Source organism: Staurois parvus, unplaced genomic scaffold (genome assembly GCF_062004578.1).
Source record: "Staurois parvus isolate SC_StPar_1 unplaced genomic scaffold, SC_StPar_1.0 ptg000011l, whole genome shotgun sequence".
In the NCBI taxonomy this organism is placed as follows: Eukaryota; Metazoa; Chordata; class Amphibia; order Anura; family Ranidae; genus Staurois; species Staurois parvus.
Window position 1 is genome coordinate 7,722,467 of NW_028317807.1, and position 19,041 is coordinate 7,741,507.

Sequence of the window (19,041 nt, forward strand, 5' to 3'; positions counted from 1 at the left end):
CCCATCATTGGTGTCAGTGAGGGGTGGAATAGTGCCCCATCATTGGTGTCAGTGGGGGGGGAATAGTGCCCCATCGTTGGTGTCAGTGGGGGGAATAGTGCCCCATCGTTGGTGTCAGTGGGAGGAATAGTGCTCCATCATTGGTATCAGTGACACCAATGATGGGGCACTATTCCTCCCACTGAGACTTGCTGACCCTGTTCTCGTATGGTGCTGCTGCAGCCAGCATATGTGGTTGCAGCAGCACCTCTACACAGCACACTTACCTGCTGCTCCAGCACTCAATTTTCGCGGGGCCGCTCGGCTCCGCCCCCTCGCCGGTGATTGGCCGCCTGTGTGCCTTTCCTGAGCTACAGTTCTGGCGGCCAATCACCGGTGAGGAGGCGGAGCCGAGCAGCCGCACGAACATCCAGTGGCCGAACTGAAGGAGACGCCGCGCTTCCTGGACCGGATCGTCGTGGGACTGGATCCAGGTAAGAGACATCAGCCCCTGCAAACCCCTGTACTTAATGCCGCAGCCCCCCTAACATGTGTACCGGCGTATAAGACGACCCCCGACTTTTGAGAAGATTTTCAAGGGTCAAAAAGTCGTCTTATACGCCGGCAAATACGGTAATTAATTTTGAATAGGAATGTATTGTACAAGTGAATATGAGCAAAACATACTTCTGAAATTACGTCCAGAAACGCTGATGCGCAAACATCTGTACTATGTACAAGAGGCCAAAGGCTGTAACCACCTGTAAAAATGTGCTCAATACCATATGACTTGTGCACTTCAAATTTTAATGCAAAATAATATATCAAAAAACAGTAACACAATTGATCATAAATCTACGTCCAGATTATTTTTTACTTGCCTTGTTTGACGAGATTAATTTCCCCATCTCTCGTTTTTTCCCATAAGCCAAAGCAGGTGCTTCCCTTGGAACACTCCACAGTGCCATTCTCAGGGGATATCTGACTTTCGCTGACTCCCTGGTCCTGCTGGTTGGGATCTTTGTAGGCGCACAAACGCTCTTCATTCTGAGCAGCTGGAAAAAAATATGCCAGAAGGAAGATTAATCCCCATGTTCTGTTACCACAACAGCAAATACAAACTACATAGCTGCTGAAAACACATTGTCTTTATAATGCCACTACTGGAGGTTAATTCAGGCATCCTAATTTAAGAAAACATTTAACATTTAACCACAGAAGATTGAAAAAAATACAAACTGTGATAAAAAATGTTGCAAGATGCTCCTATGTGTTTAAAGCTGAACTAAAGGCAAATGGCTAATTACTCAGATGTAATACATATAGTATATAAGAGCTGTTTTACCCGCCAAATCATTTTTTTTCTGTTCATCCAGATTTACACAGCGCTGCCACGCAGCATACTTTGGTTGGCCATTTCATGGTTTTCTACTGCAGTTAAATTAGAAGTATGGACTTTGAAAACAAAAATATTTATTCTCACCTAGGTGGATGCAGCATTAATCTGATGGTGCATCTGTCCCCCACCAGCTATGCAGTGAGAACTGAGCAAACACTGTTGATCACTCAGTTCTCCCCTCTGATCTGAGCAGAGCTGTGACTCTCTGCCCCTAAAATACACACTGGAGCGCTGTGCAGTGGAGGGGGCATGAGGGGTTGTCTCAGGCTCTCAGCAGATTGCTGACAGGCTGAACCAGGTGGCAGTACAGGGTTTTGGGTGGATCCCGACCATATGGTCAGTATCTTTTCAGAGCCTGGACCAGGTCTGTGGCTGAAAACAGGTCACAGGAGTGCAGAACTAACTGCACTCCTGTAATCCCACAGGAGTGCAGAAGCTATACTTCTCCTTTAATTCCTTTGCATCGGTGCCTCACAGCCCTGGAAGGGGTTTCTGGTGCTGGGAGGCGGTGCAGGGTTTAGAGTCATGTGACCGCTGTGATTGGCTGTCACGGCAGTCACATGATAAGAAAGATCCAAATCGCAAGGAGCGATTGGGGCCTTTCCGTGGATCGCCAAAACATGTGCTGGGAGCGCTCAGGGTGGGCACTCTCAGCACGTTTGCTTACAAATGGTACGCAAATATGCGGCCACTCAGCGTCAAGGCCCAGCCGCTGAGACGCCGCATATTTGCGTACGCTTGGCGTGAAGAGGTTGAGCACTACAATTAGGTCTTGTCCCTATCCGCAGCTTGCAACTGAATAGTGACTGACAAAATGAGAGAAATAAAATAAATAATGCAAAATGAGTGTGACATGCATTACTTGTTCCAATGTCATCATCATCTGACAGGGATGACATGTGAGTGAGTAATGCTTGTCACATTCATTATACAATATTTAGTTTATAAACAGTGAAGGTAAAGGAGCACACTGATGAACTCATCGCTCTGTCACTCTGCTCTCCCCTTCTATCAGCATCCATACTCCTTCTTAGCACATGGGTACTGCTGCACACCCGTTTGGCTCCTTGTGCTGCTTTTCTCTTTTTCGGTCTGAGCTCTGTTGTAAAGGGCAGGGGGTAGCAAGAAGCTTGTGCCAGATATTTATACTGTGTACAACTGAATACAGAGCATTATTAGTTTGTGTCCTTTTTATCTGTCTGAAGTTTAACTTTTAGGTATTTGTGTATTAAATGTTTGTTTTCTCTATGGTCTCATTTTCTGCTCAGCATGTCCCACCTGTGAATTTGAACCAGAGAAAACCTATATCCCTACTTACATTTGAGTTAGCAAGTTCTTTATTTTTTTGGTGAGGAGTTTCTTTATATTTGTAATCAGGCACACAGTACTGAGTCAACACCAGAAGACTTTTTATTTGGTCCCTTAAATAAAAGTGAGCAGCAATAAGACACCATGCTGCATGCGTCAAGTCACATGATGACATTTCGCTCTCGCTGACAGATGTATAATCCCAGAATACTCAGCTGTTCTTTCTACCGTGACAGACCACTATTGGAGGGCTAAAGCCTATTCAATCTATACATTTTTCCATATCCAACTCCCATGTCCAATATTATGTCTCTGTTTTAGGCTTATGAAGGACAAAAGGGTATAATGGCCTATTTAATAAACAGAGCTCAGAGCAACATTTAAAGTGCCAAGAGCAGTCTAGCAACCAATCAGAAAATACCGTATTGTAGTAAAGCAAGTACGAGGTGAATTTTAATTTTTTATTATAGACCCACGGGTCCTTAAAGAATTGCGCTCTGTCATTTCAAAGCCATTGTTTCTAATTTTTAGGGGCTCTTTAATGACTGGAATAGTACCACTAGATTGGCAGAAGGCCAATATGGTGCCCATATTTAAAAAGGGGTCAAAATCTTTACCAAGTAATTATAGACCTGTTAGTTTAACTTCTATAGTTGGGAAGATATTGGAGAGTTTAACCTCCCTAGCGGTCTGATTATGTCCATATTTCTGTGCTCAAAGCGGTACACTTTTTTGCACGGAAATATGTATTTTTTTTATAGTAGGCCTGTAATTTTTAGGAATAACTCACTGAAATCTGTCCAAACAAGAGTCTAGTAAACATCCTGGGTATGATAAAATTTGAAACACGAAATCATAAATTATAATTTAATAAATAATCATAAAAAATAATAATATAATAAAAAATGTAATTCAATAATATAATCAAACCAAAAACACTGACATTTTAAATATAGCTCCAAGTTCGCACATCACTGCGCAAAGTCGCAAAATCGTTTTCAGTGTCTGATGACGAATTTCCCCACGAATCATTATCACTCAATTCTGCAAGTGGTTCTAATTTACTATCGCTGTTCTCTAGCTGGTCTAAAACCGATTTTGACCTAAAGGGACACTTTTTGGACGCCATGGACGTTTCTAAGTTTCCAGGCAGAAAGAACTGTAAAAATGCAGGCAGGGCACAGGACAAAGCTGTAGGGACAAAATGTATGTGAAATGGTTTGATACAGTAATGTTTTACTATGTGATTTTAGTGTATTTAGTGAATGTCACTTTTTGTCATTTTCAAATTTCCCACCGTTCCGTCCCCTGTACGTCCCAACGCTCGCAGAGGACGGAACCCAGATGACAGATGCCGGCATCCGCCAGATTACATTGCCGGGAACACTGCAGGAGGGACATCGTGGGAGCGCAGGACAAGGTAAGTGAAGAACAGATGCCGGAGCAGCACTGCATGGTAAGCCCGAGTATAGCTCGGGGTTACCGCTTTTGGTACTGAAACTTTACCCCGAGCTACACTCGGGAATACCACCAGGGAGGTTAATAAAAGACCACATAGATGAGTTCTTGCTGGAAAAAAATATTTTAAGCAACCGACAGCATGGATTCATGAAAGACAGAAGTTGTCAAACAAATCTGATTTCTTTTTATGAGGGGGTGAGCAAAACCTTGGACAGAGGGGTGGCGGTGGACGTGGTATACTTGGATTTTGCAAAAGCGTTTGACACAGTTCCCTACAAACGGCTAATGTGTAAGGTAAAGTCTATGGGCTTGGAAAAATCTGTATGTAAATAGATAGAAAACTGGCTAAAAGATTGTATTCAAAGAGTAGTGGTTAATGAGTCATACTCTGAATGGTCTAGGGTTGTCAGTGGTGTACCCCAAGGTTCAGTGTTGGGACCCTTACTTTTTAATATATTTATAAACAATATAGGGTCTGGGATTATAAATACAATTTCAGTCTTTGCAGATGACACCAAGCTGTGCAGTGGAATAACGTCCTTACAGGATGTCTTCAATTTACAAGCCAACCTCAATGCACTGTTTAATTGGGCAACTATGTGGCAAATGAGGTTTCATGTTGATGAATGTAAGGTTCTGCACTTGGGGGCTAAGAATATGCATGCATCATACATACTAGGGGGAGTACAACTGGGTGGAATCAATGGTGAAGGATCTGGGGGTTCTGGTAGATCACAAGCTTAATAATGGCATACAATAACAAGCTGCAGTTTCTAAAGTGAGCAAAATCCTCTCTTGTATTAAAAGAGGTATAGACTCCAGAGAGAGAGATATCATAGTACCCATGTACAAATCATTAGTAAGACCTCATCTGGAATATGCAGTTCAGTTTTGGGCACCAATTCACAAAAAGAACATTGGGGAACTGGAGAAAGTACAGAAAAGGGCAACCAAACTGATAAGAGGCATGGAGGAGCTCAGCTATGAGGAAAGATTAGAGGAACTGAATTTATTCTCTCTTGAGAAGAGGAGATTAAGGGGTAAAATGATCAACATGTATAAATACATCAGTGGTTCATATAGTGAACTTGGTGTAGAGCTATTCACCCTGAGGTCATCACAGAGGACATGGGGGCACATTTTACATCAGGAGGAAAAGAAATTTAATATCCAAACACGGAAAGGTTTCTTCACAGTGAGAGCTGTGAAAATGTGGAATAGACTCCCTCAAGAGTTGGTTCTGGCCAGCTCAGTGTATTGCTTTAAAAAAGGCCTGGATTATTTCTTGGATACACAGAATATAACTGGTTGCTAACATTTATAGGTAAAGTTGATCCAGGGAATATCTGATTGCCTCTTGGGGGATCAGAAAGGAATTTTTTCCCCAACAGGAGCAAATTGGTTCATGCTTTGCTGGGTTTTTTTTGCCTTCCTCTGGATCAACTGTGGGTATAGAATTATAACTTTTTTTTTTTTAATGGTTGAACTGGATGGACTTTTATCTTTTTTCAGTCAAACTACCTATTATGGATACAGCATTGCACTGGACTGAATTGAATTAAATAAGCACTCAATAAAACGGAATAATTCAGTAATGGACAGAATAATTTATCTATTTATCTAAAACGTCAGATGTGTATGCGATATACTGATTCCTACCATACAACATCCATATGTCACCTAGTCCTAACCCAAGCCAAGTCAAAACTCAAACCCCTGTAAGAGTCCTTGCTAAGAACCTAAACCTAATTGTGACCATACCTTTTCCTTAGATTTAACAGCCAATATAAGCAAAAAAGCAAAATTTACCATGTGAAGACAGTGATTGGTTATCACCATCCTCACGGCAGCAAGAAACATATGATTGGTTATCACCATCCTCACGGCAGCAATAAACATATGATTGGTTATCACCATCCTCAAGGCAGCAAGAAACATATTGGGGGGGGATTTACTAACACCAGAGCACTCAGAATCTGGTGCAGCTGTGCATTTCCTTTGGAAAAGACCCCTTAAAGAAGAATTCCATGGGGAAAATAATTCCATGCAGTGGGGTTAACTGCTCATTTTTGTCTAGGGGTGAGGCAAGTGGAGATATACTTACCTCATCCGCCAATCCTCCAAGTGCAAGACCAGTCCCTGACTTCCCCCCCCCCACACACACTAGCGGTCTTTTGCACTGACTGTTCTTGACACCATCATGCCCATAGACCGGCTCTGGACATGAGGACAGCAGGAATAGTCCACAGGTGGACGTGGAAGAGCACTGTTTTCCAGAAGATCGAAAGGTCGGGTAAGTATAGCCTTTCTGTGCACCCCTGGACAACATGATCAACAAAGCCCCACTGCATGGAAAAAAATTTTATGGAGTTGTGCTTTAACTGCATATTTTTTGCCTAAATTGATGGGATGACCGCAGGGATTAGTGATACATTGAACTCTCTCAAACATCTGGTAGATTTCAGAACTGAGATGACTGCCTGTTCATGAGTATTCCTAAAGAGCAGAGGGAGGCTAGAACCCCTGTCAACGTTTTATTTCTATCTGTGTCCTTTTTACAGATTTCACCCTACTTCCTACCTGGTAAAACAGTAGTCAGCAGGACAGGATGTGAGAGTAAATCTCTTCAAAAGAGCCCTGGATAGAAGGAAAGCCTGACAGGAGGTGTAATTCTTTAAAGCAGAACTTCACCCAAAAGGTAAAGTTCCACTTGTTTGTCCTCCACTACCACATTTGGCATTTTTTTGGGGGGAGCAGATACTTGGATTTGACAGGAACTTGCTCCCCATTTCCGTGTAAGATCGCCAAGACGATTTTTCAGCCCTTCCTCCTTCCCCCTGCAGCCTTCTGGGACACACACAGGTCCCAGAAGACTGCGAGACTAGTCACACAGTGACACGCAGCTTGTGCATACACAGTAGGAAACCAGCTGTGAAGCCCGGAAGGGTTCACTGCAGGTTTCTATTACCCAACATGACGGCTCCTGCACCCAAAGCCGAATGAAGAATCGATTTGGGTGAGTACATCGCTGGATCCTTGGACAGGTAAGTGTCATTCTATTAAAAGTCAACAGCCACAGCATTTGTAGTTGCTGACTGTCACGTTTGTGGGGGGGAGATTTGAGCTCCACTTTAAAGGATCCATGGACCTTAGATGACAACCTTCCAATCCAATTATTTTCTGCCAGCTCAGGAGAGACTTAAATACCTGCAGGTTACTCCCCACTCAGGGCTTTGAGGGGTAGAAGAAATTACACATATTGTAAAATCTTGTCCTATTTCTTTTATTTTAACCTTTTTGAGCTGAAACTGGAAGTATCTCCAATTCACCTTCCCAGCCCCTCTTCATAGACCGTACATGAAATATCACACACCAGCCTGGAGGTTGGTTAGCACCTTGCACATCTAATAACATTCTTATATATATGGGGGCCTTTATGCTGACCATGCACATCAGTATTTGACTTGATCAGAAGTTTTCATTGTATTTTAGGCAATTTTCTTTTAAAGTGCCACACACGTTTGCTTTTTTTTTTTTCCAAATTAGCTTCAAATGATGAAACTGGGTTCATTTTCACATTATATTTAGTTGATTTTTATCTTCATGCAATGAAAGCCTTGAAAAAATTGGCTGGTTTTAGCACGCATGCTCGCATGCTACACAACTGTTGAAAACAATCAAAAAATGTTCCACCCCAATTGTTTTATTTTCAAGCCAACCTTAAAAATATCCAAACACAGTTTGGTTTCCATAGACTGGTTACTGAAATAAGATTATCAAACAATTGAACTGAAATACCAGCAGCAACAATTGGGATATTTATATCTCAGATAATCTATTAGACAAGAATAAAATGCACCTGCCTATGAAATGATCACAGCTTGCCACCAGCAGATACAGTCATTAAATGTACACTTAACATTCTAGGTATGGGATATCTGAATAGCCGTACAAGCCATCTCTGCCTAAAACAGTAAAAGCTAGCATGCATCTCTATGGTGACCCGAGGTTGCCTTGCGTATAGAATAAAGTTTGATGTTGCAGCCTACTTTATTTACTTTTTGTTTTTACAGGAACTTATAGTGCCGTCTATTTACACAGCGCTTTACATATATATTGTACATTCACATCATTCCCTGCCCTCAAGGAGCTTACAATCTAGGGTCCCTAATTCACATTCATACATACATATACTAGGGCCAATTTAGGCAGAAGCCAATTAACCTACCATTGAATTTGACATGTGGACATACTGGATACCTTCAGCTGCCATTGTGCTTTTACTGGGTGTTGAGTGTGTCCCTGTACTTTTAAGGAGGAGTGGACTACCTCTAGGTAAGTCTGCCCTTAATTTTGCCACTGCTATGTATGCTCCAAATTAGAGACTCTCATAGCTAAAGAGCTAGGACCACAGTATACAGAGGAGCCTTGGCGAGGCACTGTGGCTTTCACATATATTTGCAAATGTGTGCAACTAAACCCTAACACAATCTGTTAAGACAGGGTCAGTTTGGCTTGGTTGCAGTCTAGCTGGTAAGTGTTCCAGTTAACCTACCAGCATGTCTTTGGAGTGTGGAAGGAAACCGGAGTACCCGGAGGAACCCCACGCAGGCACAGAGAGAACATGCAAACTCCAGGCAGGTAGTGTCATGGTTGAGATTCGAACCAATGACCTTAGTGACCTTCCTTTGTATATTTTTAGTCTCTACACTTTTGTGTCTAAAGCTACCCACAGACATTACACTCTAATCAGACCTACAGACATGAACAGACAGCCAAAATAGTGTTTCTGAAAAACATGCACGTTCAGATTGGAGAGGGCAGAAAGACATTCCAAGGGTGCAGTTTCCTCAAACAGACTTGTCATGTGATTTGACAGTTCCAAATCGCATGACAAGTTGCACCCTATTGTCAGCAATGGAACAGTTCAAATAGTTTGTCTATTTCAGGTGTGACTTGCATTGACATTTGAGCATGAAGTCGCACAGATGTCAAGCAGGCTGCATATGAAATCACACTGGGTCCATGACTTTGAAATTGCTCTACTTCAAGTGAAGTAGCTCGATTTCAATGTCGCATTTGGTGTGAACCGGGTCTCAGTATTGTTTTTCTGGTCTGACCTGAGCTGCATTGGTCAATTATCATGTTATTTCTGTGGGCACTCTAAGGCTGCCTTGAGGCTCCATTCACACTAGAGCGTTTTGGATGGACATTTCAAAACACTCTTCTAAAACAACAAATCATGGAACTGCGTATTCAGATGCTATTCATTTTAATGGCACTTGAAAATTTGGTGCAGATCTGCCACAGTTGTTGCATGATAAATTGTATCGCCTAAAAGAAGTTCCTGAAGTTTTTAAAAACGTTCTGCATGGTGCGGTTTGCCATGATTGCAGTGTGATTTATTGCGCGACAATCTCAGCAAAACCACACCGTGTTTTCAGGTGCCATTAAAATGAATGGCACCTGAACACAGGGTTCCGCAATTTGTTATTTTAGCAGAGCATTTTAAAATTGCAGGCAGAATTGCAGCGATTCTACCAGCAATTCAAAACACTGCACTGTGAATGGAGCCTTAAACCTTGGTGTCAATAACTGAAGATGGCTATATTGAGGCAAATCTACTATGCGCTCTTCTCTTGACAGATTGCATATGTTTAATCTTTAATACCTAGTCTTGGCATCATCCTTCAGTAGCATATGGTTTTATCATCATGGGGGCTGAAAGACTACTACAAAATGCCATAGTCTCTGCAGAAATTTCATGTGGTAATTGAATACTACGCGCACTGTCATCTGTTAATTATAGGGATCTCTAGCAGCAATGACTCTACTGTTGTGTAAAGTGCTTTGATTACCTGGTAGTCAGCTTAAAGTATTTATGTAGGAAGTGATAAGCCTGTCTGTATACTGAACAATGGAGATGGAAGTTGGCTGTTCAGCTAGGCCAACCACAAAACACACTAATGAAAAGTTGTTGTTCATGGCTAGTCTAGGAGCTCGCTCACCTTCCATGCACAAATGAAACTCTCATAAATCAACAGCAGAATTTCTACAAATGTTGATGTGCTGTCAAGCATTACTAAACTAAAGAGAGTCGACAGTCACAGCATACCCTTTCATTTTATAACATCTGTATTGTAACAAACTACACGAAGCATCAGGCCCCGACCATTACAACCATGGCAGGCTGAGAACACCAGAAATCTTAAGAGATATAGTCATGCACTGGAGCGACTGTGGCATAAAACCAAATCCCAGCAAGCATTTACCCGATATAAATCTGCATTCTTAAAATACAATTCCTCCCTCCATGCTGCCAAACAAGCCTACTTTGTCACTCTTATTAATACCTTGTCATCCAGTCCTCATCGTCTCTTCTCTACTTTTAACTCTCTACTTTCTCCACCTCCACCCAGTAACTCACTCACTGCTTACAAGATTGCCAATCATTTCAAAAACAAGATTGACGCAATTCGTAGGGGCATCTCCACTGCACAGACATCCATCCCATTTAGCATACCTTATACTAAACCAACCTCAACACTTTCCTCTTTTGACCTTGCTACTACTGAAGAGGTCACTAAAGTTTTCTCAGAAGCCCGTTTCACCACCTGCCCCCTGGATCCTGTTCCCTCATAACTACTACTGTCAGGAAGATGCTCGCCATAGTGCACAGCGGCACAGGCGCAGATATGCGAGGGCCCGTCCTGCTGCACATAGTCGTGTGCATTTGCGTTCACGCATACGCACACACACGACAGCCCGTTGCTAATGTTGACGCCAATCAGACTATTTAAACCCAGCAGCACTATTAGCCTGTGCTGTCTGATCTGCAGCTCCCACTCCTGTATTCCTGTGCCTGATCCTGTTCCTGTGAGTGATTACCTGTGATTGACCCCAGCTTGTTTCTTGGACTCTGCCTCTGCCCTCTCATTCTGCCTGATCTGCTCCCGCCAACACTGACTCTGGCTTGTGACCTGACCATTCTCCTGTTTGCTGTTTATGTCTGATCTGCTTATCTGTTACTGACCTGGCTTGTCTGACCCTGCATACAGTCTGCTACCAGCCTGCTTCACTGCCTGCCTGCCTGCTCTGCTGCCAGCCTGCTCTACCGCCAGTCGGTCCAGCCATCCCATCTCCAAGCAAGGTGCCAGCAATCCCTGCACAGACTACAGGACCGAACAGGCACTCATACCCCGCCGTGCTCTTGTGGTTGCTGTTCCACCTCCAGTGGCCCTTGAACCGGAGCTGTACGAGAGGCCTTTCTCCTGCCATCAGGCTCACACGTAAGGTACGTGACAACTACGGTCACCCTCTTCTTCTGTCCTATGCTCCCTCACTCACATCTTCAATCTCTCCGTTTCTACTGGTGCCTTCCCCACCCCTCTAAAGCATGCACAGATCACTCCCATACTTAAAAAGCCATCCCTGGACCACCAATCTGAACAACTTAAGATCCATCTCCCTGCTCCCGTTTACCTCTAAACTCTTAGAACGCTTAGTTAATCGCCTGAGCTCCTACCTCACTGGCTTTCACTCACTCCACTCCACTGAAACTGCCCTACTAAAACTCACTAATGATTTACTATCTGCTAAAACCAATGGCCACTACTCTGTACTCTTACTACTTGACCTCTCTGCAGCTCTTCACATTGTTGACCATCCCCTCCTCCTCAAAAAACTGCTATTCATTCCTTAGGTATACGTAGGATTTTGTGGCACTACATATCCCATAGTACCTTGCTGCCTGCCATTAGTGATGAAATGGTGTGTTTCATGCACTGATTCTGCCTCCTGAGACTCCTCCTCTCATCACCTCTGTAGTTTAGAAGGCAGTCTCTGTGAAATGTGTGACACAGCAGTGCCTACTCACAGGGCACGGTGACTACATGTCACAGAATTCAAAGAAATAAATGTGTGTAGGATTCTTCAGGAAGTATGTTTTAAAACTAAAGCATCTGATAAATGAATAAGAGTAGGGTAGAAATAATTGAAAGACAATGTGGATTTTACAATGTGGCCATAGATATACTTTGAAACAGTGTTAATTTAGTCGACTAAAATATTTTTGTCGAAATTAACATTATTTTAGGCTACTAAAATACGCCTAAAACTAAAACAATTCAGATGACTTAGTCTAGGTTCACACTTGTGTGGAGTGGGACACCGCATGTGATTCGCACAGGATTCTCACTACATTCCTGTACACATCTCATGCACTGTCTGTGCAGTGTGGTTTGAGCCATACATTTTGTATGGCTCAAATCGCATCCGCACCAAAAAGGTGCAGGACCCTTTTTTTCTGCACTTGATTCTCATCGCATGAGTGTTCTCACCCATGGGATCTGATTTCTGGTAATCACACTATGTTTTGCGATCTGTTTTGAGGTGTCATTAATTTAACATGCATGGATGCCGTGCGATTGCAATGCGGTTCGGGAAACGCAGAGGATTCGCTGTGTTTCCCACATCGCATTAGTGTGAACCAGGTCTAAAATACGACTAAAACTAAAATAGCATTTTAGTCAAAAGACAATAACTAAAACTAAAATCGAAATCTGACGTCAAAATGAATACTGGTTTTATATCAGAACAGCTAAATCTGTTTTCTGTAGTGCATGTTCAAACCTTTATACCATATATAATAACGTGATTAGGAAGGGAAGAAAGGACACCGCCCTGACCGCCCGTGTAATCCTGTGTATAGGGGATGGCCTCAGCAATCACGACAAGCCACGCCTTCAGATGCGTTCCGCCCTGCCCACGAGGGCTTGATCGCAGAGGAGTCCCCTATACACAGGATTACACGGGCGGTCAGAGCAGTGTCTTTTCTTCCCTTGCTAATCGCACGTTACTGGACTTTGATGCAGACATCCCCTATACTTGTCGGTGAGGTGACCCTGTATCGATAACCCAGCTTCTGAGCGGCGCCAAGACATTTTACACATCAGCTCATATATAATAAATAGATTTTTACTCCAGGAGTATATAATGAGTTTGGAAATTCTAGAGAAATGCTTAAATAATGCATTACAATGTAACTCAACCCATTAGATTTTAGTTGACTAAAATGAGTTTAGTCAATTAACCCCTTCGCGTCGGCCCTTTAAGAGGTTTCAGAAGCCGGGAGGCGAGGTGGGGTTTTAGGGTCATGTGACCGCCGTGATTCGCTGTCACATGATTGGAAAAGGTCCCGATCGCAAGGGGAGATCGGGACTTTTCCGTGAGTCACGGACCTATGTGCTGAGAGTGCGCAGGGCTTGTGCTCTCAGCACATATGTATTTTCAAAAGGCCCAGACACCGAGAGGCCGCATATTTGTGTGCGCTCGGCGTCTAGGGGTTAAAATGTACTGTTGATTTTACTCGACTAAAATATGACTAAAACTTAAACAATTCAGGTGACTAAAATACGACTAAAACTCAACTGGCATTTTAGTCAAAAGATTGACTATTGACAATTAACACTGCTTTGAAACAAATGTAATTGAAAAACAACATGGTGGTGGCTGAGAGGGCTTTGACAGAAGCTGCCTAAGGCTTGGTTCACCTATATGCATTTTGTGTTTGATGCTTTCTTCAGTGCTTTTGCAGTTTGTTATGTGTTTTTCTATATGGGCTTTTACCGCGTTTTGTTTTTTGTTCAGGTCTTTTTTTGTTAAAGTGGAATTTTTTTTGTTGCTGGGCAGAATAAAAATGCAAAAAACTTCCTGACCCTTTCCAAAAATGCAGCAGCTCCAAAAAGCATAGATGTTTACATGTTCCATAGGAAACCATGTTAAATGGACTGTAGTGCATTTCTACAAAAAGCACAAAAAACGCATTGGTGTGAACAAAGCCTAGGTTGCAGCGAAACCTTTTAACTGAGTCAGTGCTGTGGACATATTATACTGCCGGGACATTAGATGGAGAGTGATTGTTCCATCAGAGCCTTCCACCCAGTTGCTACACGAGTCCTGTCATCGGCACACAGTATTTATGGATTATATGCCATAACATGTGTCCTGGAAGGATGCCAGTTAGTAAGAACAGTTCCTACTGTCAGGTGAGGTAACCATTTTGTCCCTAAATGTAGTCTGGAACCAGCTTTTCATCTTGGCTCACGTGCCTTTAGCTTCTTTTTGCTACACTGTGACACTGTATATTTTTCAGAGTTTCAAAATAAATAAACCTGACCTAAGTATGAAGGTATTTGGTATTACAAGGGCTGCCCCGGGCAATGCAGGCATATTCTGTCAACTTAATGCGGTATTAAACCCAAAAGCAAACATTTCCTATATTGCAGCTTACCAATTCTTAGATGTGATTGCTGTATTAGTTTTTTTTTCAGGCTTTCTTTCCACCTGATGAACCAGAAAGTCTTGTTTTTCAACAAAAAAGGCTGTCCTGCAGATGGAGCAGTTAGAGTGTTGAGACAAACCATTTACCACTGACTGGGGTACTTCCAGAGATCAGCTGTTATTTATTCAGGTAAAACTTTTATTCCAAAAGGGAACTGCTTATAAAATGTTAGCTGGAATTTGGCCAATCAGCGCTGTCCAACCAGAGGGTCAGGGGATAAGGGGATATGCAGCCTCACAGGATGGTCAGAGGAGAATGAAAACTCCTCTTACAAGCTTTAACCAGTGCTCGGCCGGACACTAATAGAAGTCACAAGACTGCTATATAATGCTGATGGGAAAAGGTATTTAGCAGTTTATATTTACTAAAATAATTGCATTTCCATGTTATGTGTACTGTGGGAGACCAGATATAGTGAATGCAGGGTCATAAGTTTAGTAACACTTTAAATGTGATGTTTAATCTGCTTATATTTGCCTTCTTTTCTCTCCTGATCAATTTACATGACTATTTTAAATAAAACATTTGCATTGTCATACCATACCTATTTGGAGACCCAATTATGTCATTGCTGGGTCACTGTGCATCTCTATGCAATTTAGTAAGATCATGGCTGGTGAGAGGAGCTGCAGGGTGCTGTACATAGCTTTCTTGAAAACATCACAACACTCTGCCTCAGTGCTCCTTTCAAGAGCCCTCTGACCATTTTAATACAGACTGCCCAAGCCAATGTCCACAGATGATGCTGAGCTTCCATGACTGAAAGAACTGAAAGCTGGAGAGGAAAGAGCTGGATGATGCTTGATGTCCTCCAGCCAGTAAATGAGGTGGGCTCTATCTGACTTACTGCAGCTTCTGGTGCACACTGTAAGAACTTTCAGAAGAGCCTGAAAAACTATGCAAGACTGAACGTAGGACTGGAGTTCAACTTTATTATGCTCATACTGTATATAAACTTGCAAAAGCAAGAGCATGATGTAACCACACTCAGGGAGCACAATCAGCTTAACCCCTTGGCGCCGGCGCCTCCCGGCTCTTTAAGAGTTTCAGAAGCCGGGAGGTGGGCGGGGTTTTACTGTCTTGTGACCGCTGTGATTCGCTGTCATGGTGGTCACATGATCGAGAAAGGTCCGTGAGTACTGGACATGTGTGCTGGGAGTGCGCAGAGCACGCGCTCTCAGCACGTTTTTCTTAATTGCATGCAAATGTGCTGCCGCTCGGCGCCAAGGCCCAGACCCTGGGAGGCCGCACATTTGCGTGCAGCCGGCGCCAAGAGGTTAATGCCCCAATCACACTTGTGAATAGGGTTTTACCAATTACATGTGGGAGACCTGGCAATTAGCTGCAGGCGGCAGCCCCGTTGAAGGTTGACAGCTCCCATAGTTATTTACAGCCACTGGCATGTAATTGCTCATGGAACGACTTACCTGTGAATGATCATTCCTTGAGGAATGGCTTGATGAAATTACATGTGAGTGACCACGATTAGCTGTGGGAGCTGTCACCCTTTCAGTGCTTTCAATGGGATTGCTGCCTGCAGTTAATCGCTGGGTCTTTCCCACACGTAATCGGTGTGAATGAGGCCTTATGCTGATTGTGTTCCCTGAGTGTGGGTACAAGCTCTTGCTTTTGTAACTTCCCAGGGATTAGCTGCCTACTGGGTCTCCAGCATGTCATCAGTAAACACCCTATTTGCAAGTGTGAATGGGACCTTAAAGTGGTTGTAAAGGCACAAGGTTTTTTACCTTCATGCATTCTATGCAAGAAGGTAAAAAACCTTCTGTGTGCAACAGTGCCCCCAGCCCCCTCAATACTTACCTGAGTCTCATCGTGATCCAGCGATGTGAATGACAGCTTTGAGTGTCACAGGTCTCTGCCTCCTCATTGGCTGAGATATTGGCTCCCACTGCTATCAATCACAGCCAGTCAGCCTATGAGGAGAAAGAGGGGCAGGGCCAAGCGGCACACGGAGCAGAGGGTGCCCCCATAGCAAGCTGCCTGCTGTGGGGGCACCCGACAGAAGGGAGGAGCCAGGAGACTCGAGAAGAGGAGGATCTAGTTTGCTCTGTGCAAAACCATTGCACACAGCAGGTAAGTAGAGACATGATTGTTATATTACAAAAAAAGATGAACCTTAAGGGCCAGTTCACACTACAAAAATGTACTCCAGATTCATTCCAGATATGTTTTTGCTCACAGTTCACACCACACGCAGTTCTAGTGCAGTTTTTATGTAGTTTGCCATGTTCCAGTATGGTTCTGTGCAGAAAAAAATAAATCCAAAATGTCTCTTTTTTGGAAATCTCATTAACCAAATCCGAGCCCCTCCAATGGGGTTGGTTAATGAGATTTCCAAAAAAGAGACGTTTTGGATTTATGAACTAAATTCCTTGCAACCATTTGGGTTAAATGTCGATATAGATTTGAATTGTTTTCTCACAAATTTTTAATTTTTAAATTTTATGTTATTTTAAGTATATTTTTATATAGGCAACTGTTTAAAGATGATATATGGGAGATTGTATGTTTTTTGTACAATTTTTGCATTATTTTTGTATTATTACTAGAGTTCCCCTTTATTTGTGCTGAAAGTGTTACTGGCCCTTTAAGTTCCCTTTTTGAAACACAGTCTTAGAGGGTGCTGGCCCGTTAATGTATTTACTTATTTAATTTATTTATCATTAGTGTTTTATTTAAATTTCTTTTTATTCTATTTTTGTTCTTTTGTTTTAAAGTTTTTTTGCTTGTGATGGCAAATATATTGGATACATTGTATATCCTTTGTGGACTCCTGTCATCTGTGGGGCGGCTTGCTTTGCTTGATTCCCCATTGATGTCAGCTGTTCGTTTCCTGTGAGTGAATATTTAAGGAGGTTGAGACGTCTCACATCTATCCGCTCCGTGAGGACGTCGATGACAAAACGCGTAGGGCGGAGCTTGATTGATGTGACGTCATTACGTTTTTGGCTGCCAGCTACTGCGCATGTGCTGAGTAGCCAGGCTCGTTTATGTGATTGCTGTTATGCTGTTGATGCTGGTGTCGGCTGGGACACCTCTTGAGTAAGTGCAATGAGTATCTAATAAAGGAATTGGTTTTTATAATATTGCACCATGAAGTCTTTCTGTTTCTCTCGAGTGCTTGGCATTTCCCCCCATGGATACGTTTGAAGGTGGTCCTTTATCTATTGGAGAAGTGGATTTTCGATTAATTACAAAGTTTTTCATCCTGTTATTTCGATCGATGAGGATCGGTGTGTTGCAGAGTTTCCGTTTCTGAAGATATATTTATGGATGATCTGCCATTATATTATCAAGGTTTTTTGGTGAAATTTTTCATATTTAGACACTTTTTTTGCACAAAAGTTTTTTGCACTTAAAAGTTTTTTTATTTATTTTTTTGTGGTATTGGCATATATATATTTTTTTTTCTGGACTTATGATTTGATGATTTCTTTATATATATTTATATATTTATACACATTTACTAGCACATGGAAAACACTGCATACATTTTTGATGCAGAAAAAAAGTACACTGGACTGCATCTAATGTACACTAGCCCTTAGAATCGCTTTAAGCTTCATAACTGAGCCAACCTTACTGTATACAATAGGGGGGTAAGCTGTGGGTAGTTGGAAGCAGAGGGCCGCAATCAGCTCATCAACTGGGAAAAACAAAAACAGGACAGGCTTTCTGAGATCTGACAGTCAGCAGGGTTAGGTGCCATCTACTATGACATGACATCTGTCATTTCATGTCTATGAGCAACTGTCTTGAATGTGGAAATCCTGAGGCCATGAGACAAGGTTATATTATTTAACAGCTTTGAATTTTAAAGCAGGAATGCAGCTTCTTGTCTGACATGTAGCATAGCTCTAGGTTTCACTGATGTTTACTTTCTTGATTAGTGTGGAATGACCTGTCAACCTTTGACCTTCATGTTACCTGTGGCCTAGAAAAAATGTACAACCATTCCTGGAGAGATAATGCCATGTTTACCCAACATGTGTCATTAGCTGTCCTTCCTGTTGTTTGACAGAATCACGCAGGTTGAGGGCCACACTTCTGACATGCAGAGTTCACATGTGTTTTCATCATTCTACAACTGTACTATTAACATTTACAAAACTACATTTCATTTGCATCAGACATCATTTACTTATAACTGCAATTCAACACAAGACACTTTTAGCCCTGGTTCATACTGGTGTGACTTGTCATGCAATTAGACAGTTTCAAATCGCATGACAAATGGCACCCTGTGTCAGCAAATGATGTTTATGGAGGTATAAGCCTTGTTATAAATTAAGGTTACCAGATCTTTAAATGGAAATCTGGGGACACCCTATGGCCATGCACACCATGGGGAGGGCCAACCAATTTGACCATCATAAGGCTCAGTCCACCATTTCCAGCCCAAGGAGTTCGGGATCATTTGGCATACATCAGTGTTGAATCTCTTTTTGATACTGGTGTTTATGGAGTTCTAAGCCTAGCTGTAAACTAAGATTACCAGATCTTCAAATGGAAATCTGGGGACACCTTATGACCA

At 42.5% G+C, this 19,041-nt stretch overlaps 1 protein-coding gene across 2 annotated transcripts in view; it reads right to left on the minus strand.

Annotated features, from left to right (window-relative positions):
* BMPR2 (bone morphogenetic protein receptor type 2) overlaps positions 1 to 19,041 on the minus strand; it is a 263,627-nt gene that overhangs the window by 153,446 nt on the left and 91,140 nt on the right. For both annotated transcript variants that reach the window (XM_089670476.1, XM_089670466.1), the window contains exon 2: positions 861 to 1,034. In XM_089670476.1, the coding sequence (XP_089526602.1) occupies positions 861 to 1,034 (174 nt within the window). The remainder of the gene's footprint in view (positions 1 to 860; positions 1,035 to 19,041) is intronic.